Raw genomic sequence first — 26,275 nt, 5'->3', positions numbered from 1 at the left:
GTAGCAAAACAGAAAATACTATGCAGACAAGGAAAAGCAGATGCCTTTACAAGGATAAGGGAGTTAAGTTTAAAATCTGAACTCAAATTAGAGGCTTTTAGACACTTTACAGTGTTAGCCTTCTACCCTTAAGCTTTTATCACTGTAAATTGAATTAAATGTCCAATTTATCATTTCAATGAAGATCGAAGAAGAACCGTGATTTATACTTAATTAGTACAGTGTGTTCACCCTATTGTAATCTGCAGTCAAGAGCCATAAACTACATACCACTTTGTCAGCTTTCATAATCACACACGTACAAGTCTGTCGCAACACAGTGAAATAAGAAACTGTTGCTCCAGATGAGTCCGAACATGCTAACTAAAACATTTTGTGTGTGGAAAGGTATGTTTTACTTCTGATACCCCAATTAATGTTTTTAAAATACATTTAAAGATAAGAATACATTTTAGAGATAAGAGAAGGAATCCGATTTTCTGGGCTATGATGAACTCTTATCAAAGATCCACTCTGCAGTACGTCAGTTGTGTGATGGGAGATAAAAATCCCACTAACAATCACAATGGAGTCCATGACCATGGCAGAAGAAACAGCAGAGCCTGCATAACACACAGCTTTAAATGGAAACTAAGCAAAAACAACCCAAGGGAAAGCGTTTGTGGAACAGACAAGCTTCTGGTTTGAGTTAGTTTTTTATAAAATATCAAATTATTGGAATGTAATTGGGGTACCAGAAAGATGACTGGGGATCATGGGGTCAGGTGGAAGCCCTAACTGTAGCACTGGCTCACAATCTTATTGGCTCAGTGTTGTTTGTGCCCTCCGATAATGACCTGACGGACAGATTTCAAAATGACAGCAACCAGTCCAGCAGGTAACAGTGACACTTAGTGTCAGACTACTCTTGTTCAAGGCCTGCCTTCTGAAAACTGCCTTCAGCTTGAATCATGTCAGTGCTACAGCTCTCCATCTGCTCACACTCACTGGGGTAATTCGATCTGCTAATTGTCAGAAATCGTGCGGCCTTTTTTATAGACATATTCCCTTGTATTTCATACCCAAAGGAAACAGATCAGCCACTGTATGTAGAGAGCTGCAGGAACAGCGATACTGATGACCTCAAGCTGAGTGAGCAGGAAACAGCTCACAGTACTTCAGATCTGATCATTTTACATAAATAAACTATACACCCTCATTTATATAAACGAAAGTTTTACATTTAGAAAAAACACAGGCACCAATACAATGAGATGAGCTCTGCCAGTCCTCTGGTGAATCAAGAGTGTGTGGCTGAGAGAGAGAGCTGTTCTGTAATGAGAAGAAAAGATTAGCCACCTGGAAAGCTGGGATCCAGACTGATGGTTGAAATGCCAGGAGACAACTGGGGTTGGCCAGGTTCTACAACTGATCTATTATCGAAACCAAGAGTAACAAGCTCCTAAATAAAAAAGAGAAGATAAGACAGCAAATTGAGAATTTTGCTCAACAAAAGAGCCTATCTGAACAGTTCACAATCAGAGAAAAGACTCCGCACAGACAAAGGCAGTTCATGCTTGTTGAGCTTGCACCCTGTACCCAGGTTAACACCCCAGTACGTCTACGGACAGCAGTGTGAGCACAGCCCAGCCTAGCGTGGAAGGAAAGGAAACAGAAGGGTTCATTTACAGGGTTAGTTTAAGGAGATTTTCTTATGGACTACTCAGCCTGAAATGTTTGTACCTCCCACTTGAACCAATTCAGGGTCGCAGGGGAGCTGGAGCCAATCCTACCAAGCAATGGGTGCCAGGCAGGATACTCCATTGATGGGAAGATATTCCAGACACAGACACAGACACAGACATGCACACACTCACACCAGAGCCAGTTTGCCCAGAAGCCAACTAAGCTACCAGTAAACTTTGTGGGAGAAAGCCCAGGCAAACAAGGGGAGAACATCCGGAATTGAACCCAGGATCCCAGCTCTGTGAGGCAGCAATGCGAACCATGCCACCCGTTTCTATCAGAGTGGCAAATAATCACTCAACCAATTGGTTCACCGGCTTTTTTGTTTGCCTTGGAGCCCAAAATGCATAGCCTGCACACATCCCTGATTCGGCCCTGGGATATTCCATTAGCTACGGTAGCTGTGGCCAGTATTCCTCAGGTGCTGGTGGACAGTGGGTCAAGAGTCATCAGATGGGCTCTGGGCATGGCCAGGTGTGCATGAGCTTTCAGCGTCCTCCACAATCATTTTTAATTCCTTATTTTTATAATTTTCTTGTGGTTTAAAAGTGAATGTGACAAAGGTGCCAAACGATTAAAAAATAATGCAAACAATTACATTTTTCAACAGCTCAACTTGGGCACCACAACCCCTGGACCTGCCTGCCTGGTAGCGAGGACAAATGCCCACTTTCCTGTGAGATGCTCGTCCTCTCCTGAGAACACTAAGGTTCATACAGTGCCCACAGCAGAGATGGCGCCAGCTGGAAGAGCCATGCAGCTCCTGCTCAGTGGTTCTGCGTGACTTTTGTTTGTCTTAAAACTAGTTCTGACTTTAAACATCCTGCAAATGTCGTTTTTGGTAGACATTAGAAAACTCTTGACAGTTTGTTTTCAGAAAACACCAACTAGAAACTTTCAATATCATTTCACAAAATCACATTTTATATCACATTAAAAGTATTTTAAGACCTCTGTGTAACTTCTAGAACTGCTAGAACTGTCTTGGAGGTGTCAATTGAGTGAACTGTATGCAGCTGCATTTACACCTACAGTATAAACAATTCATTCTGATGAATGAGAACGCTTTTTGCCACATGTATTCTGTAGCTGGCAACATTTCAGTTTCAAAATTGACGGCACAGTTTGAATTTGGATTAAAAAAATAAATTTGACCTTTTCAACTCTTAGCGGAGTCTTAGTGGAAACTGTAAACAAGACAAGAGGCATTTCAATTACCAGAACAAAGACAGTCTCTCACTACCTGTTTATTTAAATAGTGCAGTGCAGCAGGTGGAATAGAAATCATTTCATACACTAAACAAAATCACTGTACCACCAAGAAACAATAGAGGTTTTGATTTTTTTTAAAGAAATACCAGCCCAAAACAAAAGGAACCGTACACTAGAAATTAATATTGTGTGAATTTAGACTATGCTGCTGGGGAGAGTCTCAGGAGCCTTAACATTTTGAACAGCATTTATCACCACAAGAGCAAAGATTATTCTAAATTATACAACAATGTAATTACAATGAAAAACGTCCTGCCAGAGACATTTGCTGTATTTCATTCAGTCAGCCTCACAGTTCCCACAGCATGTGCAGGAGGAGTGACGCAGCTCCCATTGATAATTCTGCAAATTCACTGAAAGTCAGGAGGCAGAGGACACACCGGCCAGCTCAGACACACCCAAACCCAGATGTAGGCAGTCAGTTATCCACTTGGGAAATCCCTGACACAGTCAGCTAAGAACCCAGCCTAAATCTGAACCAGGGATGTCTGAATTATAGAGATAACCCTGCCCTGCAGATAAGTCCCTTTACTGGTAGGGACGCCTCTTCTAAATTCTGCATTTTCCCTTTCTAATGACCAGAAAGTAAAGCCCTACAGCCATCACCAATCACAATGTACCAATGCAATTACACATGCACAGGAAAACATCATGCAGAAATAATGCCGACTTTACATGCAACGGGTGCATCATATAGCTACTGCATGCCATTGTCACAGTCTCCGCTATTACATGCAAAAGCTCTGGAGCTGTAACTCAGCTTATTGCACAAATGACACAACCTACCTGTTCAGGTGCTGCTGTGACTACTGTGATAAAGAAGAAAAAAATAAACTCATCCTGAGACACCTAACAGAAAAAATGCTTTTGAACTACTTCATATAAACCTATTAATGATTAACTTCAGTTTACAGTATAAACTTGGAACAGGGTGGAAAACCTACAGTTTATTTATGATTTACATGTACAGTAAGTGGACATATTCATCTGAGTTACTAAAACAATGGTACTCACTAAAAAAGAAAGGAATTGAGGGTTTGTGGAACAGTCTGAATAATCATTATGTTCATGAAGTGAAATTTTGGAAACCTCATGTTAGAAAATGCCCATCTTCTTGCATGTACCAATACTATTTAAAAGTTAGCAGTGGCATTACATCATTTGTGATGTTCTGGTATTTTCCACAGAGGTATATGTGAGCACATCCAGTGCCCGGTGAACAGGAAAGAAAGAGAGATGAACAAGTAGAAGCCCATCATTTGACATATGAAAGAAACTAAATCAGGTGCTTTGATTCTTTTTTGTTTCTTTTTTATAAAAAGTTGATCCACTGCAGTGCAACTACTGTGTGACTGACAGAAGGGTGTTCTGTGTACTTTTCAGACGATTCTGTCTGCTGGGTGTTGCCAAATTCCTAAGAAGACTGCCAAACAGAATCACAAAAGAAAAGCGCTTGTATTCCTTCCCAGAAAAAGGTTTTTAAATAACTCAGGGTCAAAACTCTCGAATCGATCTTGGTACATTAAATTGAAAACATGTCAAGGTGAAACACAAAATGGAGAGCTGTTCAAAATACATCACGGCACATGGAACCTTCATCTCTTCTAAAGAGTTCATTCTCCCAGGGGGCAATGCAAGCGCAGTGTTTGAAGACGCACTAAAGCGCTGAGTAGAGACGAGAATGGCCTCAGGATGCACAACTGGGTCACCCTACTGGGAGGCAGGGCCTTTCACCAGTCAAACACATACACCTTCCTTTCAAGCAGAAAAACCCGAGCTGGGAACAAACGCTTTGAGGAAATATTTGCTACCTCCCGTTCTAGCGTCGTGCTCGTTTAAAGCTGCGAACGTTCAGTGAAAGCAGGGTCAGAAACTGCTGGGCAGCCCCCTTCGGAGACGGCTCTGTGCCAACACGCCGGCCACTGGAGGCTCTCCAGCCCCTGTTCCCTCACCTTCTCCTGCTGCAGGCTCCGAGCGGAGCCTCTCTGTGGAGCTCAAGGCCTCCACTGGCCTGGGCTGCGTGGGCAGAGGGGCAGGGGGGGGCAGGGGGATCGTCTGGCCCACGGCGGTCTTGGTGCCGGAGTCAGGCTGGTGTCTGTGGCCGGGATTTCTGTAGGTGCCTGTGACTGTGTAACCCATCCCACCAGGGCAGATCTCCTTGAAGGCCGCTACACAATCAAAACAGGAAAGACATCTGAGGAAACGCAAGGCTCACGAGCCACTGTTGGAGGTGCGCTCATTTTCTCTAGGGCTGAGAGAGCACACTGACACCGACTAAATCTGTGAAGACGCAGCAGGTAAAAACTGGATTCTGTAAAAATGCCAGTAAAAAAATGCAGGGTGTGTTTGCTTATGTATTCAAATTTAAAAAAAATTAAAATATTTTTTTGATTTTATGAAAATATGAGTTCATATTCTCAAATTAAGATCAAGCGCACGTCGTTTTGACACTATCATGGTATCTACCCTGAACCTGCAGTGGCTGTATTTAATCACATGGCAGTTTCGCCTGTCCAGTGTGTCAGGTTAAGTGGCTGTGAATGCACACATGATTTCTGTGGGATCTCCCTCTTGCCTCCTCTTAAAAAGCAGCAACAATGGTTTGACAGATAAACACAGTAAGGTACAAGGGAATGTATAGGAAACTAAGCCAGATCCTAAAACCACAATCTTAAACCTACCGGAGAAAGATAAAGAATTCATTAAAGCACACTAAGCATGAAATAGCTGAGATTTTAGCAATCAAGACAGGCCTTCTTGAGAGTCCCACAGCACTTTAAGTGCTATTGTCAGACCAGTCAAGCAAGCAAACAAAGGATATGTTAAGTGAATATGTTCAGTTCTGGAAAGGATCAGGGAAAATGTGGTGAAGACGCCTCTGCGGAGCCACAGGTTTCTGAGTAATTGTTGCCTGCACATTGCACAAGCTTCAATTAAGGAGCATTCCACCTGCTGTTATAATCCAAAAAAGCAAACTTGCATCCTCAGACATTCACATTCCAAAGTTCTGCGAAGGTCAAAGCATGGCGGAGGAACTGAACAGGAAAGAGATTTAAGAAAATCGCAGTGATGGAGAGCAGGAACACATTATTCTATTGTATGTATGTGTTTTGTCAGGTATGTGTTGTCTTAACAGGACACACTCATTTTAAGAAATGCATCCTAAATGATTTGCTGTGTGTAATTTTATAATATTTACAACATTGTGTATGCGTTTTATTGCTTACATTTTGTGTAAACATCATTGTTTAAGAAAAAAATCAGTGCTCCTTAACATGTGCTTAAATATGGTATTTATTGTCCTTAATTTAGACTTTTCCCATATTTATCATGCTGGAATTTATACTTTGAATTGAAATTTAAGTTATTGGAGTTTCACATGATGCACTTTATTCTGCAGGTGAGCTCAGTCTCTAATCTCATTAAGATATAAAACTCTCCACAGGTGAAAAAGAACATGGAATACTGTCCTGTCATGTTTTACAAAGGTCGGCTAAGAAAATTGTACAAGAAAAGGCAGTAATGTCTTCAGACCCTGAAGGGCAGCATTCGTTTTGACAAAGAAACTATAACATGTCAATAATGAACTGATTTTAACCCTGAGTGTGTTGAAAATCGGCACTAAGAATCGATGTGGTTTCAAGAAAAATCACATACAGCATTTTTAAGATGAAAATAACTATATAATAAATTTAAAATGCCCCTTTGTTACTAATTATACAGTTTGAATAAGTTTGTTTTACAATCCTTGTAATGTCTTTTATTTAACTTTTCAAATAATTTGAAAGAACAGTGTTTTGTTTTAGAAAAAAAATGCTTACATTTACCCAAATAACTTTATTTGTAATTTTCAAATGGGGGCAGCAATATCAGCTTGTATACAGTACAATGATAATTCCCTGTGATACATCTGAACCTTATAGCAAGAAAGCCATCCCACTAAAGGTTTTCGCTGCACAGAAAGTCTTGGCATCACACCACCTTCCTAATCCTACCTGTCTGCTCAAGTTTATTTCCCAATTAAGAAAGCAAATGGCCTTCTGGGTCTGGAAACACCCTAAAAAACAAACTTACTGAGTAATCTCTCCTTTCATACAGACCAATTAATGAATACTAGCTGCTGTTCTTAATAAGAGAGTGAGTGAAACAGTCCAGGAATGTGTCAAAGCACACGAACAACAGAAGTCTGTGAAACCTTTTAAAGCTCTTTAAGTGGTTCAAGGTCATTCACAGACTGAAAGACACCAAATGGAAGTGTATGTGAATGAATCACTGACTTTAATGTCACCTTTTGCTAACATGAGTTGATTTCTAATCTGCTGTGAGTATTGTGTCCTTCTCCATTACCCTCATACCCTCATATCCGATTCCCTTCACAATAAACATTGCAGGGATGAGCTGTGATTGACATTCTATAAGCAATCCCATCACTGTGACCACCTGTGGGGTTCCCAACAAAGACAACAACATGAAATACTCGTTATCTCCTTGGTACATTCTTTGTTCAACAGTTTGCTATACCGTTTATGAGTGCATAAAACCCCTGGCATGACTCCAATAACTACCCACAAATTAGTAAGTGGGACAGTCATGCCCACTAGCTACACTAATGTACCAAAAGATTAGGCAATAGCTCTCGGAGCGTTCCAAAAAATCATCTTTGTCTGGAGACGACCATCCGTGAAAGAGCAGTTTATTTCAAGTTGATGCAATCAAGGAAAAAATTAATATGACATGGACATAATTTACCACAGTCAGCAACAACTTAGCAGAATGGCAGAGCATGCAGCGAGGAAGATGTGCATAGAGTATGAATTAAAGACAGTGAATCGGGACACTGCAGGTGTGTTTCTGAAGCTCTGTTTCTCTTTCTGGTGTTGTTTGCGGGTCGATGGCTTTGTTCTGGGGCTGCGCTTACCTGTTCCGGGAATGGGACATTTGTCACAGTGAGGCCCCCAGGCCTTGCCAACGCTGCAACAGCAGAGCTGCTTGCTGAGCTGCACAGACACTGGGTGCATGCACTGCTTTCCAGCACTGACAAATCGGAAACAAGGGCCTTTCTCCTCATGGACCATAGGAGTATCGGCTGCAGTGAGAAGGGAAGGCAGTACGCCAGGTTGTTACACATGTAAGAAAAAACGCAGCAAGAAATCAAATAAGAAACAAGTTCCCGTCACCAGAATCCCCCCTCCCCCCCCCCCCCCTCACCCCACCAAAAAAAGCAGATTGGACTAGATTTTTAGTTACGCTCTCAAAAATATTTTAAGAAGAGCAAACCACCCCACATAGCCTTGGGAGTGAGACCACTTCCGTTCACTTTTCTCAAATATATTTTTGAAACTCAGAGAAGGAAATATAAAAGCTACACAAAGAAGCGAATCCCCTAAATGTAAGGACTTGAGAGTCCCGCTCTTGAGGAATTTAGTGGAATTCCGACTACACCCAGCAAACAATGCTTAGTTCATGCAAGGAGACAGAGAGGTCACTGTATTGCATGCATTGGCTGTGCAGCAGAAATATAGAGCCCTGTGAAGCAGAGATGGTCCATATAAAGATGTAGAATAATACTGCTTCAGTGTTCTTTGAAGAATTGATACTGAAGCAATACAACAACACATCATTATATGAAAGGCAGAAGTGCTGGGCTCTTAAAGGGACAAAGGCAGAGCTCACGATGTCACTCATCTGGGAGGTGAATGCTGGTGGCTCTCAAATTATTTCGAAGAAGGCATCATCTGCTGGTAATACACACCACTGTATGTTGCAGACCTGGACATCACCCAGTTTAACATTTTCTCTGTTTGCATGTCTTAATCATGGAAGGCCTGGAATTTAAGACCAGGCCAGATGCTGCAACTGGAGTCTGATGAAACCAAAAAGTTTTCGACACCAACAGATATTTACAGATAACTAACATACGCTTTTGATCATGAAATGATGCTAGAAACATGTTTGTTAAAAAAAAAAAACTTCAATGCATCTCTTTTCAACATTGGGAAATGAATATGTTCTAGGATACTGAAAGAACAAATTTAGTTTTGTTCCGATCAAGACAAACTGCATATTTACAGTAAGACTGCATGGCTGAGCTTACTGGAAACAGATGAGAGAACGAAGGAGAGTGACTGGTTCTGAAACGGGTCCAATCAGCACTGAATCATTCTAAATTGTGATTCTTGTACACTATTCTGTCTTGAGGACCATGCATTGCAGCTGTAATGAGGACATGTTTTTAGTGTAAACCAAGGTCTGAGACCACAATGTCTCCTGTTCACATTTACTTATAATGGACGTTAATAGCACAGAAGGTCAAAGCAGAAGAGAGATACTTTAATAATTTTACAAAATAGTCAGTAAGACTTCTGGACCTCCTGGTGATTTTTGTGTTCTGAACAACAAAATCTCCATATTAAAGCTCTTTGACGAATGACCCTACTGTAAAGATTAGGGAAGGAGTATTTTCCAGTACTCTGTTGAATCAGATTTTCGGTTGTTGTAAAGTTACTACACTGTATGTCAATACATGAATGCATTTCTAATTCATATACCACAAGAGTACCGGTGACTTAATTACACCCCCCAGCTTTCCAAACCCTAGCTTCCTGGATTCATGGTTTTCAAATGCACCCATTGTCATTGTCAATTTTATTTTCTTAGTCATATTTTCGTCTGATTATTTGGACAAATTTTAATTTGAGCAAACATTTATAACAAAACAATTATATAAAATATATGCTTAAAATTAATACACAAAGATTAGCTAAACATGTATAAAGTTATTATTAGTTTACATGTATAAAGAAAAATGGGTTTCCTGCTCTAAACCTGCCAATACTCTCCTTACTGTATGTCTATCTGTATGACAAAATAAGAAAAGCGTGTATTCTGTATACAGTATATTCCATCTTACTACATTCTATGGATTGGAAACCTGTGCTGAATACACAAAAAGGAAATAAAGCATAAGTGATTTTAAAGTACTGTTCTGAGACGTTCCACAAGCTGTTGTCCAATTATCAGAATGGTAAGAGTTTGCAGTATTACTGTCTTGCCAAAAAAACTTTTGACAAATGGGAGAAAGTGTTCAACTGAGTAGATGTGTCCTTGAAACGGCCAGGAAAATGGTGATGGGACCTCATTGCTTAACATCTTCGACATGCGGGAAATTGTGCATGACAACCAGCAATCACTCTCACACCCAGAGCCCACCAGCTCTGGATCGCCGCCAAGGCCACCCGTTCTTACTGCTGCCCCTTCTTCACACTGCTCGGGCTCGCGACGTTTGACATGCTTACGGACAAGGCTGAGAAAAACCGAGGCTCAGAAAAAAAAGCTGTGCTTTCTCCCCCCTCTGCGAGCACATCAACGAGGGACTGCTGAGAAGGGAAAGGACTTTTCTGAGCAAACCTCTATAATTTCTGGTTTAAGGAAAGAAAACAAACATTCCAGCTGCAACCAGAGCCAGGCCTTGTGTGGAAGCCCACGCATTCAGAATGACACTGCGCGACTAGACCGATGCGGCGAGCTCTCCGCGAACAGTGGCAATCTGGCAAACGCAAGTTTCCTGTACAGTAAGTCCATGCGCATTCCCGTTAATCAGGGCACCAAAGGCCGTGAGCAAACAGCCGCAGTCGGCTCTCCGTCAAACATTTCAGAACCACAACTTGCGCAGACGAGACCGAGCTCTCGCTTGAATTTCAGTCCGCCATTAAAATAGCAGCCCACGGGTTAAGATGAAAAACAAATGAGACTGGTCTGTCAAAACTCATCAGTCACATCAGGCATCCATGCAGGGCAGGCAAGGCAATATGATTCTGCACTGAGTTAAACATGTAAGAGGCAGAAATCTCTCCAGGTCTAGGTAGATTTAATAATGTACTGTACCCTTGCTACACGGACAGAGCAACTACATTACTTGTCCTCAGGGAAAGCTCAGAACCCCTTATTATATTTACACTTGATAAATGACCTCTCTATTATTATTAGGAATAAGATAAATTGAACATGGTTTACCAATACATTTAAAGTTAAATCTTATTAGGAGCCATTACCCCGGATTTTTTCTAACAGTGTGGTTTGCATTAAGACTATTTGCCCTAAATTCTTTATTTAAAAGGTCTGCTGGCACAGCTTGTGTTATCCCAATTTCAGCTTCAGCTTTGCAAACCAAGAGGCTATTCGGGTGGTGTACTGTCTCGTAGAGCACAGCTAGAGATGCAATGCAATAATAATGAATAATTAATTAATTAATAATTGCTTATACTTATAGAGCACTTTTCTGGACACTGCACTCATAGCGCTTTACAGGTAATGGGGTCTCCCCTGCACAACCACCAGTGTGCAGCCCCACCTGGATGATGCGACAGTACGCTCCTCACACACCAGCTCTCAGTGGGGAGGAGAGCAGAGTGATGAAGCCAGTTCAGAGAGGGGGGTTATTAGGAGGCCATGACTGGTAAGGGCCAATGGGAAACCCCAGCCTTCCCCCTTCTGTCAGTCTGTCCTTACCTGGGGACACCTGCTGTACGGGACGACCCTGATGAAATGCATCTGTTGACCTCAGAATCCTACAGTCTGTGTAACTCTCAGTTAATTACACACTGCCACTCCTACCTTACCCTTCACTTGAAAGGCTGTGTTCGTAATACCACTGGGCACAGAATAGTCATGAATTCTTTAAGAACACTTAAAGTGATTTATCTCACGGGGTGTGTGGAACAAAAACCAAGACAGCAAAGGCAGGAAGGTATGGCACACTGGAGCCTGGGCTCTCCGCACAGTTACTTACGAATACAAGTGCTGAGCGTGGGGTCTGGCCTGAAGCCTGCCTTACAGAAACACCTGTAGCTGCCGATGGTGTTCAGGCATTCTCCGTTCGGACAGACTCCCTGGAGCTGGCACTCGTTGATATCTGAAAACAGCACCACAGACCAGAACAAGGCCTTATTATTAACTGTCACGCCCGCACACTTCCCCCATCCCTCCATCTCTAACCACTTCCTCCAATTCACGGCATCATGGGAGAGCCGGAAACTATCTCGGCAAGCAACAGGTGCAAGGAGGGTACACCCTGGATGGGACAGCAGTCTACCGCAGGGCACACACAGACACAGATCACACCCTGGATGGGACAGCAGTCTATCGCAGGGCACACACAGACGCAGATCACACCCTGGATGGGACAGCAGTCTATCACAGGGCACACACAGACACAGATCACACCCTGGATGGGACAGCAGTCTACCGCAGGGCACACACAGACACAGATCACACCCTGGATGGGACAGCAGTCTATCGCAGGGCACACACAGACGCAGATCACACCCTGGATGGGACACCAGTCTACCGCAGGGCACACACAGACGCAGATCACACCCTGGATGGGACAGCAGTCTATCGCAGGGCACACACAGACACAGATCACACCCTGGATGGGACAGCAGTCTATCGCAGGGCACACACAGACACAGATCACACCCTGGATGGGACAGCAGTCTACCGCAGGGCACACACAGACACAAACACACCCTGGATGGGACAGCAGTCTATCACAGGGCACACACAGACGCAGATCACACCCTGGATGGGACAGCAGTCTACCGCAGGGCACACACAGACACAGATCACACCCTGGATGGGACACCGGTCTATCGCAGGGCACACACAGACACAGATCACACCCTGGATGGGACACCGGTCTATCACAGGGCACACACAGACACAGATCACACCCTGGATGGGACAGCAGTCTACCGCAGGGCACACACAGACGCAGATCACACCCTGGATGGGACACCAGTCTACCGCAGGGCACACACAGACGCAGATCACACCCTGGATGGGACAGCAGTCTATCACAGGGCACACACAGACACAGATCACACCCTGGATGGGACAGCAGTCTATCACAGGGCACACACAGACACAGATCACACCCTGGATGGGACAGCAGTCTATCGCAGGGCACACACAGACACAGATCACACCCTGGATGGGACACCAGTCTATCGCAGGGCACACACAGACACAGATCACACCCTGGATGGGACACCAGTCTATCGCAGGGCACACACAGACACAGATCACACCCTGGATGGGACAGCAGTCTATCGCAGGGCACACACAGACACAAACACACCCTGGATGGGACAGCAGTCTATCACAGGGCACACACAGACACAGATCACACCCTGGATGGGACAGCAGTCTATCACAGGGCACACACAGACATAGATTTAGAATCGCACACACTCACATCAGCGCCAGTTGTCCAATTTTCCCACCAGCACGTTTTTGGATCAGAGGGAACCCATGGTAACATGGGAATAACATACAAACTCCACACAGACAGCACCCCGGACCCAGGAATGAACCCAGGTTATTAGTCCTATTTAACCGAGGGTTTGCTGTAATTGATCAGTCATTAAATTAACACTTGACAAACGCACAAAATAATAATAGCACTACACCATGAAACAATAGATTTCAGTCTCATAAAAAAACATTTGGTCTCATTAGCTCGTAGATCAGGGTGGCCAGAGTTAAACTGATTCAATCTTCTGGATCCCAGGACCTGAGCTCCAGAGTTGGGAAGCTCAGGACTAGAATCCTCCTCCCCCAAAATTATTTTAAAAAAAAGATTTTCTACTGCTGTAGTGAATGAGAAACAAAGATAATTAGAGCAAAATATTTCTCACAATTTAAAAACCCAGGTTTAACAGTATTTATTTGAACAGTAATAAAAGAAAGGCTCAGTTATTTCTTTTATTTTAAGGCTATCCAGAAAATGAAAATCTTCAAGAAACCCAAAGCAGAAAGCATTCTTTTAAATCGCACATCTTAACCATCTTTGTTCTAATGGTGTCATTCTACGAGGAGCAGCTGAAGCAAACTCTATTAAGAGGCAAGAAATGACCCAAGGCAGCACCACACAGCTTTAACAGCCCTGAAATGATTTTTTTCTGTGATAATTTCCTTGTCCTTATTCTGCAGTTCACATGAAGGCATGATCGATTCCCTGTGCTCTGCATTTATCCTGGAAAGCATGCAAATTACAGTATGATATGTGCCAGCCCCTGGGAGCTGAATAAGCAAATGATTAATGGTGTTATAATGAGAATCCTCTGTGTTGCACAAATTACCTCCCTGACTAACAGGGGTGTTTGCAATCTGTAGTATTTCATTGCTTCTCTTCATAATAAAACTGGCAGTGGCAGCTTATGAGTTTGTCCCCGTTCAAGTTTTTTTTCCTAGCACGTGTCATCATTGGTACACAGCTGGTCATTAGGTAAGGAACAACATTCGAATACTATTAAGAAATTTCCACTACTCAGCACTGTGAGGAAGTTTTCCACAGATTGTTCTGATACCCTGCTGCCTTTTGTTTGGTAAACGTACTCCTTACTTACTTCAGTATCAGACTGATGATTTGTTTCTGAGTAGGGCCCGCTACAGTCTGGCCATAAGTCTCAAAGTCTCCTAACTATGTGAAAGAAAAATGTATTTGTTCAGGGTGCAAATAACAAGTGTACTGAACTGGCTGGGTTTGTCTACATGTTAAAAAGAGCTAAAGTCCATTTGGTGAAATTCTGTACATGTTTGTGCCACATACAGCTCTGCTCCCCCTCTGGGGCACCCTTGGCCATGACTTTCTCCACACAGTGCCACTCCCCACACAACAGGAACACCATTCTCCAGCGGGCCAGGATTCCTGCTGTGGGAGAATCCAAAGATATCTACAGCAGGTTTCGAGGAGGGCGATGTCAACCTCTGTAACCTGCTTGGTGCCAGATGAGTCCTGCTGTACCTGCAGCCTTGTCCCTACAGTCCTCGTTAACGCGCAGATCTGCTCGGATACATTACAGCTGCGGGTCGGCCCTCTGTCTCTGTCAGCAGCCGTTCTTTTCTATCAGAACCCCCCCCACAGGCTGGGATAAAAGTGTGGAGCAGCAGTCGGGCACAGGGTTCGGGCAGGAATATTAATTAGCTCGTCAACCAATCACAAAGCTACAAGGGACAGAAGTCTCATTTTGATTTATAAAGAGCACCTTTCAGCCTTACAGCTTTCCAGCACTGTAAAATGAGAAATTAGAGCTAATATCCATTTATGGCTAATCATTCCCCAGAATATTGTAATGGCACCTTTCACTGATAGAAATTCAGAGGATTCATTAAGATGTCAGTAATTAAAAAAAGGCATAAAATATATTCCAAAAACTGACACAAATTGATTCCTTTGCTTCTAAGAGGTCACAGATGTTTTATATTTTTTGTTTCAAGATTTAGTACTGAGGTCTGGCAACCATGCTGAAAGGTTTCACCTGGCATGCCCAACTCCTTTTGGAATCTCTCAATGCAAGCTGGGCCTGACTCAGCCTCCAGGAATCGTTTGAAATTTAGGAAAGGAGGCATATCTCTACACAAAGGGTTGTAGAAGTATGGAGCAAGCTGATACTCAGCAATCCTTCAAGCAACATCTGGATGAGACACTTGGATCAATAAGCTACTAACTATCAAATGGTCAAGATGGACCAAATGTCTTCCTGCTGTGATCTTGTGTTCTAATTCCCTCTAATTGGCTGAAAAAGAGGTAAAGAGTACAGAATGCTATATGGATTAACTCTGGCTGTCAAGAAGAGAGAACACCGTGTACAATAAAGAAGTGATAGTTAATAAAATTCTTGCTGATATCAACAGCTGGATATTTACCTCAGCATTTCTGATAGGAGTTTACGTGTGCACTTCTGCAATCAATTACACAAAGGAAAGAATAATTACCCACAAACGTAAGTAACTGGATTCTTGGCAACTATATTCAGAGTTCTCGAACTTGTGCACAGATGCTTCAGACATCTCAACTCCAATTATTAGTTAAGAAATAATGATGGGATCCCATATTAATAAATACAGTGACTCCACCTATGTTTATTAATATCAACCAACATCAGATATTTATGTTGGTGAAAAGTTTCATTGTAATTAATTAAGGCTCTTGCAGCCTCTTCAGGTCAGCCACTCCCCTCAGCGAAATGCCCCAGATGGAACAGCCAGAGGTATCCACATCTGTATGCTCTTCTCAAGCTAGATAGTGACCCCACTCCCCTCCTCACAGACCATACATGTCTTTATGCAAAATGCAAATCAAAAACAAACCCACAGCAGCAAACAGGATAAAATGAATTACATGGAGTCGCAGCATCTATCTACACTACCCATGGCTAAACCTGAAAATACAGTACTAGTAATTCAATTCAAAATACTTTATTCATTCCCAATGGGCCAATTTAAGTTTTAATTTTGCTTCCAGTGCAGCAACATTTTGCACTGGACTGTTAAGACTTTCCAAGCTGGTTCTTAACAGTCTCGTAAGATGTAAAGCAGATAGAGGTGTATCTCTTTCCAACACTTGATTCTGAAGGACTGCTGCCTTTTTTATGTATGGTTTCTTCGACCTCCTTTCAGCTCCTTTAAGCTCAGAAATCACGCTCCCCCAAGAACTGTGCTCAAACTGCACAGGTGAGGCCAGGCGGTCAGCTCAGACACGTACACTTTACTGAGCGATGGCCAAAACGTCCGCTGAAGGAGGACATCGCCCCGCTGGTAAGAGCTGAGGGGCCATTTGTCTGAAAATGCCATTACGGCATCTGTGCCTCCAGAGATGTACGCAAGACGCCAAGCCAAGACGATTCACAGCAGGGCACACGTTAAAATACGACAAGAGACACGGAACTGGGAGCAGTGTGTTAGCTGCTGCCGATGCAGAGAAGCAGATTAAGAAAGACGAGGGATAATGTGTCTTTAAAGTATGGTATCTATTGTACTTTAATCTGAACAGTCATTTTCAGGGCAGTTACCATAAGCGCTGCAGCCTGGGTCTGACGGGGTTAAACGCAGCCGTGTGAGACCACTGATTTAGTGTAGGAAAGAGTCTGTCTGCCAGCCCTGATGCATTGTTGTCATCGCTAGCTATCATATCCAAATTCAACACAGATTAGAGAAATCAGTCAAATGTGGCACCTGTTCTTTCTCTTCATACTGCGTTTGGTGTGTAAATCCAACTAAAGCAGGATTGATCACTAAAGAAAAAAAATGTTATTTGATGGATTTCTAGGAAAGTGACTCCAGGGAGCCTACAGACGGCAGCTGGGCACACAACAGTGGAAATGAAAAATCGAATTGGATTCCCCTCAGTGGGCAGACTTGGCAATGAGATTAAGTCTTGACAGACGTTGTTCATAACTCCCAGCAGAGGGTGCTAGGCACAGCACAAGAGCGACAAAGAGCCAAACAACACAGAGGAAAAAAAAACGGGAAAAAAAGAATGGAATGGACTTCTGTAGACATGAATGAATAACAGTACCGACACTGCTTTCAGTCAAGACAAGTCACCACTCATCGATATGGGTTTCCCTACGTTCCTGCGATCAAATATTTAAATAAGAATTACTTAATAAAATAATTTAGGGACCAAGCTACAAATATGCTACCTTGTGTAGTTTTATTGCCAAGAACTACATTCATACATTCATAGGGTCACTGAACCATAGAAGAGCTAGATTTAAATTCCAGTCAGTAAGTACCCAAACTATTTAATTTCGAAGTCTGACATCAGTTGGCTCCTCTGTATTGACCGACTTAAACAAACATTTGTTAATGAATATTCTAGTTTTGTTCACTTTATGGGTGGAAAAAGCCTAAAGGGAATCCAGACTCACACTTGAAAGCTGCTGAATGATGTTTCCTATCCCACAAGCCCAATATCAAACCACACGCTCTCTGCTTGAAAGGTATTATGAAGCTCATTGAAAACACTGGTTTCTGGGAAAGACACAAAAAGGACAAATGGACAGAGGTTTGTGCAGCGCTCTCACCACTTTCTATCAATAGTGACACATCTTTCTTTTGTGCTTCTGTTTTGGGCAACCCTGCACACATACTGTAAGACCAACAGTGTACCACACGTATTGCATTTCAATAAAACAAACATTTCAGCTGCTGGATAGTTTCCACTCCATATCCTGGAGCTCCTACCTTGGCAATAGGTGGTGTTGATCTTTTTGTATCCTTTGGGGCAGTCTATTGCATGTCTTGATCCTGTCAAAGGAATGGCTGGAAAAAAAAGAATATCTGCTGTTTATTTTGAACAGAGCTATTTCTTGGACATGTAGTAGCATTGAAAACGTTTCTGCTGCTTCATTGACAATTAATACAAGAACACTTTTGGAATTTGTTGGGCAGCCTTTATTCTAACAAAACGCCAAAACATTTTAATTCTTAAGAGGTTTTTATTTCTTAAGACACTGTGGATACTTGAATGCAGAACATATAACCTAAGTCCCTAACCTCAACGTTTTTGCTTTGACATGCCTCTGAAGAAGAAATATGACTGCCCTAGCTCACTGGTAATGAAATGCAAGCAAACTGAAACAGGAGTGCCCTTGGTCTGTGTGTCGGTTTCACTCCAGCCTATAATCCAACTCAATGCAAAAGAGCTGAAGGAAGCAAGGTGACTTCAGAAAGGCCTTTCAGTACTATCCATGACTTCCATGTACTGTATGACTGAACTCCCTCTGTGAGCCATAACCATTTAAGAGTCTTTGATGGGGTGTAAATAGTGAAAACAGCAATTTCAGGAACATTTTATATCACAGAGGCAGCTCTGGCGTTAAGGAAACCAAGCAGAACCACTCTCTTATTTTCCATGGTACAGTAAATATGCACCTTTTTGCTGATTTTACCTTGTTTACACCCTGCTTTTACTATGTTTTTCCATGGCTTGCCATTGGTCATATCAGGTTTCACCTTACTGCTCTGTACTTTACGCCAGGGACTGTGTTTTCTGTGAGCGCCGCTAGTAGACTTTACTCTGCTTTATCCATGAATCCCCATCTCATCTTTCACAGGGGAAGACGGGATACAGTGGCCATGGCAGGTGAGAGGTTGCCTGTGCGTCAGCAGAGCTTCCACAGAAAAGGGCAGCACTTTTAACCCTTCATGGCTCAGAGTGCCGGGGGTTTCAGAAGTGACGTCTCCCCCCTCTGGAAGGTAGACAGTGTAAATCTCCGCAGCAGAGGACTGGCGGACTTTTTCCCTGTCCAGGGAGTGGTGCTGTGAGTGACCGGGTTCACATCCAAGCAGGGGCATGAAGGGCTGTGCTTGTGACAGCGCCAGGGCACAACATTCATGTACTGTACATATCCCAGGAAACCCAGGTGAGAACTGCTGGTGGTAAGCAGAAAAGAAACTCGAAAACAAAACAGGGGAAATATGGAGCTTGTGTGGTTGGACAGTAGTTACCACCCCCATCAATGTCTGCTGTTTTCGCTTGGGAAAGGGTGACAATAGTTCAGTAGTCTTATCACACCTCTGGCCCAAAACTAAAGGCACTCTGACTGGAAGCTTTAAAATGTTCACTGTGGTAAAATACGGCATGTCGTACAAACATTTGCAAAGAGCAGCCCTGTAATGCACTTGTATCCTGCTTTTCTCATTAAGTTAAGCCTGCCTCTGGGAAGCTTCAGTGTCCACATTGTGCCTGCCTTCTGCATTTCAGTGTCAGTCTTCTGTTTAAAAGTGTCCTGACAGAAGTCTTCCGTTTCCTCAAAAGTTCTTCTGCTCACAGCAGAGAATAAAAGCAAACATCATTGTTTTCAATCAGGTCCAGTGACCACTGATTGATTTTGGTTTCCCTAAGCTTCTGGGATCAAATATTTAAATGGGAATCTGTTCATACAATAATTTAGGGGCACAGCACAAATATGCTACCTTATATAGTTTAAAAGCCAAGAACTACAGTACATTCATTGGATCACTGAACTACACAAAAGCTACAAAAGATTTAAATTTCAAACAATTCAAACAAAGTAACCAAACTATTTAATTTTGAAGCCTAACATCAGTTGGCTTCTCTGTATTGACATTTGTTAATGAATATTCTAGCTTTGTTCACATTGTGGGAGGGGAAGCCTAAGGGAATACAGACTCACACTTGAAAGCTGCTAAATGAGTTTCCTATCCCACAAGCCCAATATTAAGCCACACACTTTGAGCTTGAAAGGTATTATTAAGCTAATTTAAAACACTAGTTTCTGGGAAAGACAAAAAAGGACACAGGGCTCTAGGGGCCTTAGAGCAGATAAAGCTAAACAGAACATAAATACCTAAAGGGCAATTCCTTACAAAAGTAACAGGGCTGTGTTTGTTTTCATGTAAGCTAATTTATTTTTTGGTTAGAACTGTCTCCAGCACACAATGAACTGGTTTAAACTCTATCCGCACAAATTAGACTCCCATCCCGGTCATTCCTCTCTCCAGACCTAACACTGCTCCTTTGTTGTGCCTTCTGAACGGACTTTCCAAAAGAAGTTGCAGAGTTGTCTCATTATGAAAAAGGAACCAACAAGAGGCTCCCCCAGAGCCTGATTCTGCTGCCATGGTAACAGCTGCAGAGGTACTGTACCAGCTTTAGGGAGATTATTTTTCCATTATCCTCTGGGGGACTGCAACCCCACGTGGATTCTTACAAACACACGCTTGATCATGCTCTCTTGATGTGACAACCTGTGAACTAGCTTGAGCGAAGCTTTGCCACCTTTTTTACTGTGGTATGCCTGGTCACAGCACAGTAAACCATGGCAAAACACAAAACAAGTGCTGGACAGGCATGATATGGGAACCAGGGAACACAACTGCAAAAGCCTTTCACAAAGTTACAGAGGTGAGCTGGCTAAAGTGACACTGTCACCTGGAGTCAGTGGGAACAGGTACTGAATATATGAAATGCACATAGTCAAAAGGCTAATGGCAAATCAACATATATTTTTTAAAGAAGGAGTAGATGTTTCCACCTAGCATTTCCTGTTTGAAGTCCAGTCCAGTATGTTCTGTCTAAAAGGGATTTATCTTTTGGAGTCCAGGTTAGACTCTGACTGTAAGTAAAATAAAGTGAAGAAGCTTGTCATCTCAGAGGCAGGGGACAACGGATCTTCACTGTTTGGTGTTTGCATCCTGCAATTTGAAATAACTCGTGCCTGGCCAGTGGTCACAATCGCGCCTGCTGTACAATTCAACAGTTTGGTCACACCCTAATTAAGGCGGAGAAGAGGCGTGATGCAACAGCAAGGTTTACTGGGGTACGTCACCCGGCTGAGGAGAAAGACAAGCCCATCAGTAAGGACTGGGCTGTCTCCTAACCCCTCTTGTTGTAATGAAGGATGAGCCAGGGCGCTGCTGATGGACACAGATGGGTGGAAGGTGGGATGTGAAAACTAAACGTGCGAGCAAGTCAGCAAAACCTGTGATATTTAGATACAGTATAGGTATAAAAAGTGGGTGAGATCAGGGTTTGACTGCTTCCTAGCTTTTCGTTTAACAATCCATTTAACAGTATGCATTTTAACACAAGTGGGACGGGAGTGTTGGGCTATGGTTTTTCTCTATTTCAAGAGGGAAATGGTTACTATACTGGTATCTTGTACAATTTCCAAGTTCTCCTGCGACAGCGACGGCACAGGCTTCCCAATTAAAAAACCTTACGAATTCCAACAGGCGCCCTTCCGAGAAGGAGAAAGACAAACTGCAGAGGAGCTCCAGCCAGTTCCCGAGGGAAGAGGCAGAATGGCAAAATTACTGATTGCGTATCCAGCTCGACCACTTCTTCTCCCACCGAGCAACAGCCGAGATTAAAATAGCAGTACCAACTACTAAATGTGAAAGACAGCCATGTGGAATGAAATAAGCACAGAAGTATTTGGGTTTTTTGGAGAGATGTTACTAAAATAAACACGACAGTGTCACAGACAGAACAGCTTTATACTTGAATAAACAACACACTAAGGCAGAGAAGCCCAGCTCTGGCCACTTAAGGGCCTGTGTCCAGCAGCCTTTGTAGAGCTCGTTAAATCTCCAGCTTCTTAAGAACAACAAAAATGCTTAAACCTGTGAAATTCAGCAAATAATGAGTCCAATCCAGTACAGTAATTATGGGCTCAGGTGGAAAGAAAATCAGAAACTTTATAACTTTAAATAGTCATTTATAAGGTTCAAAACAGAAAATCCTATGATATGTCTCATTTTCAGATTATAATCTACAGTCCAGTAGGTTTTCCTTAGTTGTTGGTTTTCAAAGGGAAAACCAAAAATCCCTTGTATGTCATTGGGCTCATGGGGCATTTAATAATAAAATCAGTCCATTAAACCCTGTTAGGAACAGCAGGAGCCATACTAGTGAAATATACAGCACATCTGAGCACCTGCACTGCGTGAACACTGCAGGTCTGAACAGGATGCGGCACAAACAGAAAAAAAAAAGAATGCAAACTAAGAACACACAGCAGAAAAACTACATACTTCAAGGGCCAACCCAGGTGATCTTACATGTGACATTAATTATTATTCATATCAAAAAAGAAATCAACTGCCACCTGTAAAACTGTGGAGATTTTCCTCACAAAAAAAGAAAATCCATATGCACTCGCCTTACACCCTGAATAAATGCTCATTATAATCCTGCATGGGTTAACCATTGTCAGAACATCCCAGAGTACTTCTGAACTAGAAGTGCTCATCCACAGCAGTGATGGCCATCTTACAAGATGAAGTGAGTCAGCAGCTAGGTGTGGAGGAGCATGTGAATGTTTCTGTAGACACAGCCAATTACTGGAATGAGATTTTCGATGTATCTGGAGGGGTGAGTCAGCACATGCAGACTTTTATGTAAGATAATTCCCCCCCCCCCACCCCTCACTCCTTTCTGTCTCAAGCTGTAAAAACGTTTTTACTTTTCTTGGAAGCTCTTGAAGGTGCAGATGTATTGTTCTATTGTAACAGAAACAGAACTCCAGAAATTCCTGTGATCACTGATTAATCAGCTCCCGATGTGACTTCCAACAGGTGGGTCCTGAGCCAACAAAATGAAGACACTGTACAAGACTCAGAGAGCATTGAAAGGTTACCAGCACTGACTGTGGTCACATTATGCAATATAGGTGGATATAATTAGAGCAAAGGTCCTCTGGACATGGCCTGGATCCAAGAGGTAATAAAAATATGGGGAACATTACACCCAAGCAAAAGCTAGGAAGGCCTTACTCCATCACACCCATTATTACTGGCACACCCATTGGGTGTATGCCATACATTTTTAGTTTTCCAATTGTTTACATGTATTTGCCTTGGTTTCTAACAGTGTGGGTCAAGTTTTACCACAGCATTCTACTGTACGCTTCACCTCACTTTTACCATGATTTCACTGTGTTATACTTCACACATGACTGAGGGAACCGCAGCTGTTAAAAGTGAAAGACAGCACTCTGATGCACAAAGTTCAGTAGCTTGTTAGACATCAGGGAAGTCTCGATAACTGACTTTCAAAGAGAGCAGCTGGTGCCTCACTAGGTGATCATCCAACAGGAGACTCGTCTCCGTGAACACAGGCTGAGGTCTTTGAGTCATTGCTGGTTCAAGTGTGGGCGCTGTCATTAGCAGACTGTGTCTGGGACATCCCAAAAGTCACACAATGGGTAGAGCCCCAATAGTGGAGCTGTACTTTGGTAGCGGATGAAGTGAGATCCTTTGGGAAGAAAAGCACTTTATAAATGCAAGCAGTTAGTATTTTCATTTTATAGCCACCCAGGAGCAATCCCTGAGACTTGCCAGGCATCTATGAACTTTCAAGTGTTTTCAGTGGGAACTGTATCCAAAACCAATCCAAACTATGCTAAGCCCGTAGGCACTGCAAGCTTCACGTGAGGTAGCTCTGACATGTGGGCGATTTGGAGAGCGCCTGCACAATTCCTGCATGTGTGTCATAACTATGATGACTCTGTACACTGCGCAAGCGTCTCTCATCACTCACCATGAGGCCACTCGGAGGTCTCAACCCACTGCGAAAGGGGCTTCTGGCATTACAGAACCAATACAAACAGGATGCAAGGCTGCCTTATTAACCAACTGAAAAAGTGTGTACTGAACCAGGCGGAGGGATGGCACTGTGGCTCAGGATCTGCGCCTGTGGCTGGAAGGTTGCCGGCTCAAATCCTGCAGCCAGCAGAGGAATCCTACTCCGTTGGGCCCCTGAGCAAGGCCCTTAACACCAGCTGCTCCAGGGGTGCTGTATAAATAATGGCTGACCCTGCGCTCTGACCCCCAGCTTCTCCCCTGTCTGTGTGTCTGATGGAGAGCAAGCTGGGGTATGTGAAAAGACATACAGACATGCAAGAAATTGTATCTGGCTAATAAAGTGATGGGAAGACCATTTTCAATATCCTATAACAAAGACACGCCTCTTACACAAGAAGGAATCTATTCTAACATGTAATTGATTTACATCTAGAAATCATAGGGTACAAAAATGACCTACATTGTTTTTTGGGACATTTATAGCACTTGTTGAATCCCCAGGACGTGCCCACAGTTCCACAGCAATCTTCTTGTTTGGAGAGCCCGGGAAGAGCTTTGCCACACTGTAATCACAGAGAGGAACACAGTCATTACAGCTGTATCTCTGTGGCAGCTCTCAGGATGATCTGCCATCTTCCAGGAAACCTCCAAGTGTTACACACACCACGTGTGGTTAGAAATTAACAGCTCTGGGATAAGCATTATGGGATCCTACATTATAGACCTGTCACCTCAGGGCTGACTGCCAATTCAAATGCTTTCAAAAATACAGCTCTTTAAAATAAGACACAGATAAGAAAACCACGCAGAATGGGCAGCCAGACTGAATTTGTCTAGTGGCTCTAAATTGTTGTTCACTAGTCTGAGGGAGCTTTACCAGATGAATAAAGACTGAAGCTTTTAGAAACACACTGAAAGAATACTGCAATAATAGTAACAGCAACAACCCGAAGATGAAGAAAACGGAATACGTAAGTAGTTTATTCTCAATGGAAGAAACACAGAATTACTATAATATTGTCTGTTGTGATTATGACACAGAGAGTGCATTTATCAGTGGTATTATTTCGACCCAGACAGCCCATGATATCGGATTCCCATACACATTTTATTCTATCTTTTATTGCAGTATGATTTAATGCTGGGTATAAATCGGGATTATATTAGTTCCTAAACACAAAATGAAATATTTGTTTATGTGTTGTGCCAACTTACAGTAACTCTCAGGTGGAATTACTCACTATTCCCTGTAATTGTTATCAGCATTACTCAACCGCCTTAAAGTTGAGATTCCTTCCATGATATAAAAACGCCGATGTTTTCTGACTAATAGGATGCGGGGTCAAATCAACCTTCTTTTTAATCTGAATTCTGCGTCACACGAGTCTTTTCTCACGTTACACAGGAATTAATGAAGACATCCACTCCCTGGTTTAAACGAGTTTGTAGGAAAAGGAAAAGCCCGTTTGCCTGTAGGCTGATATGTTTTATACAAATAGCCTGAAAGCCAAAAAATGCAGAAAAAACAGCTGCTTTAAAATCTATGAGGTGGCACAGTGGTCAGCTTTGCTGTCGTGGAGAGCTGTGGCCCTGGGCTCAGCTCCAGACCTGAGATGCTGTCTGTGTGGAGTTTGCATGTTTTCCTTGCGCTTGCGTGGGTCTCCTCCAGGTGCTCCAGCTTCCTCCCACAGAGACGTGCCGGTAGGTCAACCGGCTTCAGGCAAAATGGACCCTGGTGCGAGTGACTGTGTGTCTGTACAGTATCTGTGTCTGCTCTGCGCTGGACTGGCATGCTGTCCAGGGGGTACCCTGCCTTGTGCCAGGAGAGGCCCCGACTTCCCTGTGATCCTGAACTGGAAGAAGCAGTTAGAAAGTGGATGGATGTTATTTGATCTACGGTCGTCTAAGCGGCTTCACGCACTTGCTCGACTCCCAACTGCTCCTCTGTTTCCGTGGCTCCTCATCAAGGTAGTTTTGGACAAGGAGGCACGACAAAGCATTTTTCTGCCTGCGTGGTGCTTCCTGTGAGGCACGGGATCGTCAGGGGCCCGGTGCCGCATGGTACCAGCCTCCCTGCAGCTCTCTCACCTGGGCTCCTGTGGTTTCCTGGAAGCAGCGTCCCAGCTGGCTCTTGGAGGTGACTGGGTAATGGTGAATGATGTTCTGCTGGCTGGGGTAGATGACGCCGTGGCCCTGCTGGGCGCCATTCTGCACTGTCTCCCCATGGTACGTGTACTGGCCAGACTGCGAGCCTTTGACCTGCTGTCCACTGGCGTCCAGCTGGGAGACCTGGTGGATCTGGATAGAGGCTTCAGGGGGGTGCTTGACGTGGATATTCACGACGTTGGGAGGTAACTTCACTGTGTGAAGAGCCGAAGGA

At 43.3% G+C, this 26,275-nt stretch overlaps 1 protein-coding gene across 5 annotated transcripts in view; it reads right to left on the bottom strand.

Moving 5' to 3' along the window:
- Positions 1-26,275, bottom strand: part of ltbp1 (latent transforming growth factor beta binding protein 1) — a 102,121-nt gene that overhangs the window by 35,154 nt on the left and 40,692 nt on the right. For 3 of the 5 annotated variants that reach the window (XM_088609875.1, XM_088609880.1, XM_088609877.1), the window contains exons 7-14: positions 25,984-26,255; positions 24,356-24,458; positions 18,028-18,105; positions 11,786-11,908; positions 7,916-8,083; positions 4,950-5,165; positions 3,784-3,806; positions 1,339-1,441 (exon numbers count right to left, since the gene is read on the bottom strand). In XM_088609875.1, the coding sequence (XP_088466001.1) occupies positions 1,339-1,441; positions 3,784-3,806; positions 4,950-5,165; positions 7,916-8,083; positions 11,786-11,908; positions 18,028-18,105; positions 24,356-24,458; positions 25,984-26,255 (1,086 nt within the window). The remainder of the gene's footprint in view (positions 1-1,338; positions 1,442-3,783; positions 3,807-4,949; positions 5,166-7,915; positions 8,084-11,785; positions 11,909-18,027; positions 18,106-24,355; positions 24,459-25,983; positions 26,256-26,275) is intronic. The other 2 variants (XM_088609879.1, XM_088609878.1) reach the window with 2 other exon arrangements.

Source organism: Lepisosteus platostomus, chromosome 17 (genome assembly GCF_059453375.1).
Source record: "Lepisosteus platostomus isolate fLepPlt1 chromosome 17, fLepPlt1.hap1, whole genome shotgun sequence".
Lineage (NCBI taxonomy): Eukaryota > Metazoa > Chordata > Actinopteri > Semionotiformes > Lepisosteidae > Lepisosteus > Lepisosteus platostomus.
Note: the sequence above shows the minus strand (reverse complement) of the source record. Positions and strands in the feature narration are given on the sequence as shown.